Consider the following 11201-nt stretch of genomic DNA (forward strand, 5'->3'; position numbering starts at 1 on the left):
AAAGCACAATAAATCCAATAACAGAAAACACTTGGTTGAAATCCCTACTGATAGGCAGGATCAAGTCAAAGAGGGAAAATCAAAAATTGAAGACCAGAGGGATGAATTCACATATTCAGTGACAAGACAGAAGAAAAGCACAGAGAGACAGATGCAAAAGAGACAATTAGAATATATTTCCAGGCAATGTTAGTTGTTCCAAGTGTGTTAGAGGAATCCAAAGATACAATTTCAAGATAAGTCAGAGGCCACTGTCAAGACTCACAATGCGAGCCCAATAGTCAACATGCCTCTTGCAGAAAACTTAAACACAAGGTGGGGATTTGGGGAAATAGTGACTACCTTGTTGTGCAAAGCTGACCTCTTTAAAGACAAGTGTGTTGTTGCTTCTTTGGTCTCAGGGGGTTATAAGAAAGGGTAATCTGCTGAGACTGAGTTACTTGCAGGCTTGAAAACAAAGTCATAGCTCAGGGAATGTTAGGAGAGCTTACAACAGTGTTTGTGTTGGTGGTGGACAGGGAGAAGGCCTGACACAGAACCACAGTGAAGTTTCAGCAGTTCAAGCAGTGAAGGGTGCAATGGTCAGATTCCTGAAGTTCAGTGTGGAGCCCAAGCACTGAGCTGGTGACTGGTGCAGTCAGTACTGAGGGAGAACAGTCAGTGGGCTGAGTAGAGCTGACTTATTTTGGAGTTTTCTGGGGCTCAGACAGTAATGAAATCTTTCTGACAATCAATGGTAGAACAGAAAAGTGATCTCTGAAAAATCTGCCAAATCACCTGGTTATAATCTTATCTTTAAGGAAAAACATGTAAAAAACAAATTTAGACTACTTGGTTGGTCTCAAATGTTGTTCATATCTTTGCAAGAGGAAATGGTGGTGTGGAGCCCTTACTTCAGCAGAAAGAAGACAAAGCAGAGAAGGGATATCTATTTCTCAAGGCATAAAAAATGCTAATTTTCTACCAAAAACTACTGAGCTGGTTTTATGCAAAATAAGGTGGTGGGATTCTTCATTCATTTAGAGCCAGCTGGGTCAGGCAGCAGGTTAGTGCTCACTTCATTCTACATAAAGGGCTCCCAGGATCTGGGGTCACTCAAGTACTAAAGGCTATACATGCAGACTTTTATGACCTCCATATTAATTATTAACTGAATGTGTATTTATTTGAATGTCTCTAAGAACAAAATCGAATATTTACTCATAGTACACAACTAGCAAATTTTTTGTAAACTCATTTGAACTGAAAGTCTTCCTCAGAGGGGTGGGTATAACACATAGGAGATGTGTATTTTAGCCTCAGCTCTACCAACAGGGGTTTATGTCTTTCAACAATGTCCTGAATATCTAAGACTTAAATTTCTAAGCCATTTAAGAAAAATCATTTACAGTAGGAAAAGAAAAATGAAAGAATGAAAATGGTAATGATAGCCACGTAAGATCTCAGAATCTTTCTCGAACAAACTGATAAAATTGTAGGTAACTGGATTTAACAAGTCTTAAATTTGCATACCAAGAAAGATATGATGAGGCCCAGTACAGTGGCTCAGGCCTGTAATCCCATCACAGAAGGCAACTGCCCCTTAGGAGGCAAAGATTCCGAGGACTGCAATTTTTGGCCAACTTGAGCAAATACCCAAACCCTGCTTCAACAAACAATCCAGACATGGTGGTGTGTGCTCGTAGTTTTAACTTTGGTAGAGGGGTAAGTGCGAAGATTATAGTCCAGAATAGCTTTACTAAAATTAAATATAAGACTCTGTTTTTAAAGAAATAAGAAAAGCAAAGGCAGTAGTATTTCTCAAGGGCTATAGCACTAGGGAGTGCAAGGCTTTGAGTTCAAACCCCAGTACCACCAAAATTAAAATTCCAAATTATATGATGTAGGGGGGCTGGGAATATGGCCTAGTGGCAAGAGTGCTTGCTTACACATGAAGCTCTAGGTTCCATTCCCCAGAGCCACATATATGAAAAAAGGCCAGAAGGGGCGCTGTGGCTCAGGTGGCAGAGTGCTAGCCTTGAGCGGGAAGAAGCCAGGGATGGTGCTCAGGCCTGAGTCCAGGGACCAGGACTGGCCACCAAACAAAACAAAACAAAAAAAAACAACCCTATATGATGTAGTCAATTTAGAGCAAATATGGTATCCTTACAGACATACCTTTACTTAAGCATTACTTCCCTAACAGCTTATGCTATTTTAGTAGTTTCTGAGTCATTTAGTTTTGCATTCTCTGGTTGTTTTGTACTTGAGTTTAAACATCCTTACAGCCCATGGTGACTCAATTATGTCCACAATTAAGTATCTATTGCTCTCTATACTGTCCCTTCTTTACTGTGTATTTTAATTGGCATCAATTAGTTATACAGGAATATTTCATATTGACATGTCCAGTCATGCAAACGTTGTACCTTGTTTTATTTTCATTTCCTTAAAATGAGAGACCCAAATCAGTTTAACATCTTTTCTGGTTGTGAATGAGAAGCAGAGGAGCCATAATTCCCCTCACCTTGCCTTTAAATCATATGACATAGGCTTTCCCCTGGGTTATTCTGAGCAAGTTTCAACTCCGTAATGATGGGAATAGAATTCCAGGACCGTTCTTCAGGAAGCTGTTGTGCACTGCTATAGCCATGAGACAATCTCACTGAAACCCTACATCTTCCATGTACAAGTAACATGGCATCGACACTTCTCCTGTACTCCTGATCGTCCCCACCTCATTAGAAAAAGAAAAACAACAATGATAGTATTTTTCTGTAATGTAATGATCAAAGATCTGCAAATTTGGGTCAGTACTCAATATATATTTGGCTTTTTAAAGGGGATGACTAATGCTAAGTGTTTCACATATACATAGAAATAAAAATGACGAGTCTACTAACTTGTGGAAAAGTCCCAGTAGTGACAGCACATCTCTAAGTGTTGTAGTGAGCACAAACAAGCTTAATTACATGTTTTATAGAGCCATAGAAGATCCTCAAAACCATCACTTCCCAACTTGTCTGTAATCAGAGAATCAAGATTTTCTTTGTCTAAGTTATGTAATGCTAACCCCTCTGTACATCACCTTTCTAATAACAATAAAAAGTAAAAAAGGAGAAATAGGGTTTGAGTAATGTTCTCATATATCAAGTCATTAATTACGGCACTTCTCAATCATGACTGTACACTGAAAGCATGTAGGATTGTATTTTACTTTAGCAATATTTGATCACTAACAAGTACAACTAAACCACAGTCTCCCGTGTGCCTTCTGGAGAGAGGGACATGTGTGCAGGTCATTCAACCTTTATTTTGTGATTAGGACAATGTCTAATCGAAACAGATTGGAAAGTATCTACCTACTTCATTACTAACCCATTGAAGAGGCATGCCAGGCAGTTTTGGGAGCGCGATAAAAGGGAAAGTGGGAGGAGGGAGGGGTGTATGAGGGACAGGGTAACCAACAGTACAAGAAATGTATCCAATGCATAACGTATGAAACTGTAACCTCTCTATATATCAGTTTGATAATAAAAATTTGAAAAAAAAATAAAAAAATGAACGGTCTGCACTGGAAGCTCACAGTGCTCTCAGCAAGAAGAGAAGCCTCAATGGGTCCAGTAGTTGTCCTGGTGCTGGGCCTCTCCTGCCTGCTTCTCTTTTCCATATGGAGACAGAACTCTGGAAGAAGGAAGCTCCCTCCTGGCCCCATTGCTTTCCCAATTATTGGCAATATACTGCAGCTTGATATTAAAGACATCACTAAATCTTTAACCAATGTAAGTACTCTTCATGCTCCCTTCCCCCGCTGTCCCTGACAAGAGATAAATTGAATCATATTTTAAACCTACTGCTGAAGATACAATAGCACGATGAATTATTATAAAGCAAAATCCTTGTATGAAGTACTATATGTCTGATTTTCCAGTTTGTATCTTAATCATGGAATGAAGTAATGTATTATGTGAGTGTGTTATTGTCTATTAGAGTCTCAACCATAAAGTTGCAAATATTATGCTCTGAATTCATGACCCAGGACTGGCAAAAATAAATAAATAAATAAATATTTTATCAAATCTCAATAAAAAAATAATGATGGTGTCTGTTTTGCTCAGGCTCACTTGAGAAGTTAATATGACGTCTTTCATTGATAATTTATCTTCTCATTTCCAGCTCTCCAAAGTGTATGGCCGTGTGTTCACTCTGTATTTTGGCACGAAGCCCAGTATGGTGCAGTATGGATATGAAGCAGTGAAGGAAGCCCTGAATGATCATGGGGAGGAGTTCTCTGGGAGAGGCAGGTTCCCACTGATTGAAAAAGTTAGTAAAGGCCTTGGTAAGTGTACATATGAACGTGTGTGCCTGTGCGCACCAGCAGTTCCCTCTTGTGAACTATCACTCACCTCCTTCTCCTGTCAGGGTTGCCTTCCTGTCCTCCCTTCTCACTTCTCCCAACTCCCTGCAGATCCAGGAAGATCCAGTCTCCAGTTTGGAGGGCTTCCTGTGTCACTGCATAATCATATCTGTAGACCCCTTTGTTTTATAATGGATTTAAGTGCTAATGCTTACCTAATGCTGATTTACTAATGATCTAGTACCACAAAATAATAAAAGAATTACCACATGACAACTCAGACTCAGTGCTCTGTATTTTCTCAATAATAAATACTTTTTTTCATGCCTGGCGTCATTCTTGGATTGTCCTACTTTGTTCAAAATTTAATGAAACAATGATACAACCTACAGGCCCACAGTAGCATGTTGTCTACATTATGGCAAGCACTGGGAAAGGGAAGGGGAAGGGGAAGGGGAAGGGGATTGGGAAGGACAACGGGAAGGGGAAGGGGAAGATGTAGGAAAATCCTTTGTCTATGTCACCTGTCATATCGGGAGATGTGGATTTAATGAATGTCCAGAGCAATGTCCAGAGCAGCCTCTTGTGTAGGAAAGTACTGTGAGACCCAGACATAGACAGGAATAAACATGAAAGATTAGAGTCCATGTCTCTGGTATTAGTGTAAATAAGAAATAAGAATTGGAAATATTTTTTGAATTAATGTTTCCAACTGCAAGCAAGGTATGAGTTTGTTTTTATATCGTTATCATCTGCTCTATTATTTTATTGAAGTACATCACTTGTACCTTTAAAGATGTTTCATATATGTGTATAATACACGTTGACCATATCATTTATTTCTTCATTTTTGGTAGTACTAAGGTTTAAATTCAGAGCCTTGTTCCTCCTAAACCAGAACTCTACTGATTGGACCATATCCTGTGTTTGTTTACCTACTTTGTACACACTGTTTTACACTGGACATGAATGTGATGACAATTATAATAATGGCACTGAAATCATATCTATCATTTCATTTTTCAAACATTCACAATTGTGCATCTGATGCACAAGTTCCCCTTCCTTCTACTGTGTCATGAATCACATGAGAAGAAAATCATTCATCCCCTCTGCTGGACTCCTTCTCTGGAGGAAGCTCCTTGGCTCAGCAAATTTTAAGCTAGTATATTAAGGCCTAAATGCATACACAATCTGCACATCAATCAGTGAATAACTATGCATCCTTATATACACAATATGTGTTTATACAGGATATAAACACACATTATATGTGGTTTTTCATAAAGGTATATTGAGCAGGTACTGGTGGCTCATGCTAGTAATTTTGGAGATAGAGTGTCATGGACTTTCCTGCTGAGGCTGGCTTCAAATTGTAATCCTCCAGTTCTCAGCCTTGTGAGCAGTTACTAATATAGGCAAGAGCCAGTAACCCCAAGCTCCATGTTAGGCTGTAATAATTGCATACACCTTGCAGGATTTAAATCAGTTACATCTGATACATCTCTTGGAACATGCAGGATATCATATCTCATTTATCTATTCTTTCTTTCTTTATTTATTTATTTACTTTTTGGCCAGTCCTGGGCCTTGGACTCAGGGCCTGAGCACTGTCCCTGGCTTCTTCCCACTCAAGGCTAGCACTCTGCCACTTGAGCCACAGCGTCGCCTCTGGCCATTTTCTGTATATGTGGTGCTGGGGAATCGAACCTAGGGCCTCGTGTATCCGGGGCAGGCACTCTTGCCACTAGGCTATATCCCCAGCCCCTCATTTATCTATTCTAAAACCATTCAAAAAACCCTTCTTTGGATTGTAACATGATCTGCAGAGTGAGAATAGTCATAGGGAATAAATAATCTACAAAAGTTTAGTTTATCCAAACTAAAAGACTTTGATCTATTGTTGACTTAGAGTGTAATGGTTTAGAGTTCAGAGCTTTGTGAGTTGCAAACACTTTTTTTTTGATGAATGAACTTAAAAAGCTACTGCTTATTTTTATCCTGGATAAAGATTTAACTTGTTTTAACTGAATATTTTAACTGTAGGGCAGCTCATGAGACTCTGGGTTTTGGGGGTTCTAATCTCACCTCTGCCTCTTGCAGCTCCATAGACTTTGTGTTGTTTTAAAATTAGCCTATCCCCAGAGAAAGGTTCTGCAGTTATCAATCAGGAAGCTCCCAAATTGGAGCACACTTAAAGAGAACTATCAGTAGTAGTTCTTAACATTTAACAGTGCTTGAACAATGTTTAATTTCCATCCAGTTTAGCTTCCTGCAATGATGTCTGTTCTGCCTGGTGAACTGTGCTACTATTAGAAGGAATTTTGCCATCACAAGCTTTGAATGTTTCTATTTGTATTTTACTAGATATTTTGTTGCATTCACTCTTAAATATATATTAATAACTATTTTCAGATTAAATTTTGCTTTTATTATGGGATGTTAGTTGGGCTTCCTGTTTTTCATATGCTTCTTTATGAATTTGCAATTGTTTGAGTCACTTCTTTTGTGTCTAAAGAAACATTTTCATATATAGTTAAAATGATTCAACTGAGGGTTTTAAAAATGATATTATAGACATGATTTATTACAAATTTGCTGTAGAATTTTACAAAATGGTATAGAACTTTCACCTCCTCTCTAGTAAGACAATTAAAACTAGCTAGGCTTGGGGCTCACACCTGTAAACTGAACTATCTGGGAGGCTGACAGCACAAAGCCCATGGTTCAAGACCAATAAAAGGAAAAGTAAATGGGGCTGGGGATATGGCCTAGTGGCAAGAGTGCCTGCCTCGGATACACGAGGCCCTGGGTTCGATTCCCCAGCACCACATATACAGAAAACGGCCAGAAGCGGCGCTGTGGCTCAAGTGGCAGAGTGCTAGCCTTGAGCGGGAAGAAGCCACGGACAGTACTCAGGCCCTGAGTCCAAGGCCCAGGATTGGCCAAAAAAAAAAAAAAAAAAAAAAAAGGAAAAGTAAAGAAGACTTCTTAAAACAATGTTGAGATGGGAGGGCACACCTGCCTTTCCAAATGCACTAGAAATAAATAGTAAGATTGCTGTTCAAGGCTGGCACTGGGAAGAAATGCAAGAGGTAAATTGCCTGCCTAGAAGATGTAAGGCCCTGGGTTTAGTTCATAAACTTGGGGACAGCTCCCAGGCCCAGCGTTCAGGCACAGGACTGACTAAATAAATAAATAAAATGAGTCAAGAGATGCAACTTTGTATTTGAAAGTGAAAACTTAAAAGCACAATAAATCCAATAACAGAAAATACTTGGTTGAAATCCCTACTGATAGGCAGGATCAAGTCAAAGAGGAAAAATCAAACCAGAGGGATGAATTCACATATTCAGTGACAAGACAGAAGAAAAGCACAGAGAGACAGATGCAAAAGAGACAATTAGAATATATTTCCAGGCAATGTTAGTTGTTCCAAGTGTGTTAGAGGAATCCAAAGATACAATTTCAAGATAAGTCAGAGGCCACTGTCAAGACTCACAATGCGAGCCCAATAGTCAACATGCCTCTTGCAGAAAACTTAAACACAAGGTGGGGATTTGGGGAAATAGTGACTACCTTGTTGTGCAAAGCTGACCTCTTTAAAGACAAGTGTGTTGTTGCTTCTTTGGTCTCAGGGGCTTATAAGAAAGGGTAATCTGCTGAGACTGAGTTACTTGCAGGCTTGAAAACAAAGTCATAGCTCAGGGAATGTTAGGAGAGCTTACAACAGTGTTTGTGTTGGTGGTGGACAGGGAGAAGGCCTGACACAGAACCACAGTGAAGTTTCAGCAGTTCAAGCAGTGAAGGGTGCAATGGTCAGATTCCTGAAGTTCAGTGTGGAGACCAAGCACTGAGCTGGTGACTGGTGCAGTCAGTACTGAGGGAGAACAGTCAGTGGGCTGAGTAGAGCTGACTTATTTTGAAGTTTTCTGGGGCTCAGGCAGTAATGAAATCTTTCTGATAATCAATGGTAAAACAGAAAAGTGATCTCTGAAAAATCTACCAAATCATCTGGTTATAATCTTATCTTTAAGGAAAAACATGTAAAAAACAAATTTAGACTACTTGGTTGGTCTCAAATGTTGTTCGTATCTTTCCAAGAGGAAATGGCTGTGTGGAGCCCTTAGTTCAGCAGAAAGAAGACAAAGCAGAGAAGGGACCTCTATTTCTCAAGGCATAAAAAATGCTAAATTTCTGGGGCTGGGGATATAGCCTAGCAGCAAGAGTGCCTGCCTCGGATACCCGAGGCCCTAGGTTCGATTCCCCAGCACCACATATACAGAAAACGGCCAGAAGCGGCGCTGTGGCTCAAGTGGCAGAGTGTAGCCTTGAGCGGGAAGAAGCCAGGGACAGTGCTCAGGCCCTGAGTCCAAGGCCCAGGACTGGCAAAAAAAAAAAAATGCTAAATTTCTAACAGAAACTATTGAGCTGGTTTTATGCAAAATAAGGTGGTGGGATTCTTCATTCATTTAGAGCCAGCTGGGTCAGGCAGCAGGTTAGTGCTCACTTCATTCTACATAATGTGCTCCCAGGATCTGAGGTCACTCGAGTTCTAAAGGTTATACATGCAGACTTTTCTGACCTCTATATTAATTATTAACTGAATGTGTATTTATTTGAATGTCACTAAGAACAAAATCGAATATTTACTCAAAGTACACAGCTAGCAAATTATTTGTAAACCCATTTGAACTGAAAGTCTTCCTCAGAGGGGAGGGTATAAGACAAAGGAGATGTGTATTTTAGCCTCTGCTCTACCATCAGGTGTTTATGTCTTTCAACAATGTCCTGAATATCTAAGACTTAAATTTCTAAGCCACAAAAGAAAAATCATTTAGAGTAGGGAAAGAAAAATGTAAGAATGAAAATGGTAATGATAGCCACATAAGATCTCAGAATCCTTCTCGACCAACCTGATAATATGGTAGCTAACTGTATTTAACAAGTCTTAATTTTACATACCAAGAAAGATATGATGAGGCCAAGTACAATGGCTGAGGCCCATCACAGAAGGCATCTGCCCCTTAGGAGGCAAAGATTCCGAGGACTGCAATTTTTGGACAACTTGAGGAAATACCCAAACCCTGCTTCAACAAACAATCCAGACATGGTGGTGTGTGCTCGTAGTTTTAACTTTGGTAGAGGGGTAAGTAGGAAGATTACAGTCCAGAATAGCTTTACTAAAATTAAATATAAGACTATTTTTTTTTTTTTTTTTGGCCAGTCCTGGGCCTTGGACTCAGGGCCTGAGCACTGTCCCTGGCTTCTTCCCGCTCAAGGCTAGCAGTCTGCCACTTGAGCCACAGCGCCGCTTCTGGCCGTTTTCTGTATATGTGGTGCTGGGGAATCGAACCTAGGGCCTCGTGTATCCGAGGCAGGCACTCTTGCCACTAGGCTATATCCCCAGCCCCTAAGACTCTATTTTTAAAGAAATAAGAAAAGCAAAGGCAGCAGCATTTCTCAAGGGCTATAGCACTAGTGAGTGCAAGGCTTTGAGTTCCAACCCCAGTACCACCATAATTAAAATTCCAAATTATATGATATAGGGGGGCTGGGAATATGGCCTAGTGGCAAGAGTGCTTGCCTACACATGAAGCTCTAGGTTCCATTTCCCAGAACCACATATATGGAAAAAGGCCAGAAGGGGCGCTGTGGCTCAGGTGGCATAGTGCTAGCCTTGATTGGGAAAAAGCCAGGGATGGTGCTCAGGCCCTGAGTCCAAGGCCCAGGACTGGCCAACAAACAAAACAAAACAAAACAAACCCTATATGATGTAGTCAATTTAGAGCAAATATGATATCCTTACAGACATACCTTTACTTAAGCATTACTTCCCTAACAGCATATGTTATTTTAGTAGTTTCTGAGTCATTTAGTTTTGCATTCTCTGGTTATTTTGTACTTGAGTTTAAACATCCTTACAGCCCATGGCGACTCAATTATGTCTACAATTAAGTATCTATTGCTCTCTATACTGTCCCTTCTTACTGTGTATTTTAATTGGCATCAATTAGTTATACAGGAATATTTCATATTGACATGTCCAGTCATGCAAACGTTGTACCTTGTTTTATTTTCATTTCCTTAAAATGAGAGACCCAAATCAGTTTAACATCTTTTCTGGTTGTGAATGAGAAGCAGAGGAGCCATAATTCCCCTCACCTTGCCTTTAAATCATATGACATAGGCTTTCCCCTGGGTTATTCTGAGCAAGTTTCAACTCCGTAATGATGGGAATAGAATTCCAGGACCGTTCTTCAGGAAGCTGTTGTGCACTGCTATAGCCATGAGACAATCTCACTGAAACCCTACATCTTCCATGTACAAGTAACATGGCATCGACACTTCTCCTGTACTCCTGATCGTCCCCACCTCATTAGAAAAAGAAAAACAACAATGATAGTATTTTTCTGTAATGTAATGATCAAAGATCTGCAAATTTGGGTCAGTACTCAATATATATTTGGCTTTTTAAAGGGGATGACTAATGCTAAGTGTTTCACATATACATAGAAATAAAAATGACGAGGCTACTAACTTGTGGAAAAGTCCCAGTAGTGACAGCACATCTCTAAGTGTTGTAGTGAGCAAAAACAAGCTTAATTACATGTTTTATAGAGCCACAGAAGATCCTCAAAACCATCACTTCCCAACTTGTCTGTAATCAGAGAATCAAGATTTTCTTTGTCTAAGTTATGTAATGCTAACCCCTCTGTACATCACCTTTCTAATAACAATAAAAAGTAAAAAAGGAGAAATAGGGTTTGAGTAATGTTCTCATATATCAAGTCATTAACTACGGCACTTCTCAATCATGACTATACACCGAAAGCATGTAGGTTTGTACTTTACTTTAGCAATA

The 11201-nt window shown here is 39.7% G+C and overlaps 1 protein-coding gene across 1 annotated transcript; it reads left to right on the forward strand.

The window, feature by feature from the left end:
* Positions 1–3593: 3593 nt before the first annotated feature.
* Positions 3594–4499, forward strand: LOC125343858 (cytochrome P450 2C28-like). Its single transcript, XM_048336432.1, has 3 exons — positions 3594–3761; positions 4156–4318; positions 4402–4499. Exons 1-3 carry the CDS (start codon positions 3594–3596, stop codon positions 4497–4499), a joined length of 429 nt encoding a protein of 142 aa, XP_048192389.1.
* The last annotated feature ends 6702 nt before the right edge of the window (positions 4500–11201 follow it).

Source organism: Perognathus longimembris, chromosome 2 (genome assembly GCF_023159225.1).
Source record: "Perognathus longimembris pacificus isolate PPM17 chromosome 2, ASM2315922v1, whole genome shotgun sequence".
Classification (NCBI taxonomy): Eukaryota; Metazoa; Chordata; class Mammalia; order Rodentia; family Heteromyidae; genus Perognathus; species Perognathus longimembris.

Excerpts from the sequence above, each read along its gene's own strand:
- LOC125343858 (XM_048336432.1), top strand. The coding sequence starts at position 3,594 with ATGGGTCCAGTAGTTGTCCTGGTGCTGGGCCTCTCCTGCCTGCTTCTC. Across the intron at positions 3,762-4,155 it reads TCACTAAATCTTTAACCAAT|CTCTCCAAAGTGTATGGCCG; the intron begins GTAAGTACTCTT and ends TCTCATTTCCAG. Across the intron at positions 4,319-4,401 it reads AAAAGTTAGTAAAGGCCTTG|GGTTGCCTTCCTGTCCTCCC; the intron begins GTAAGTGTACAT and ends TTCTCCTGTCAG.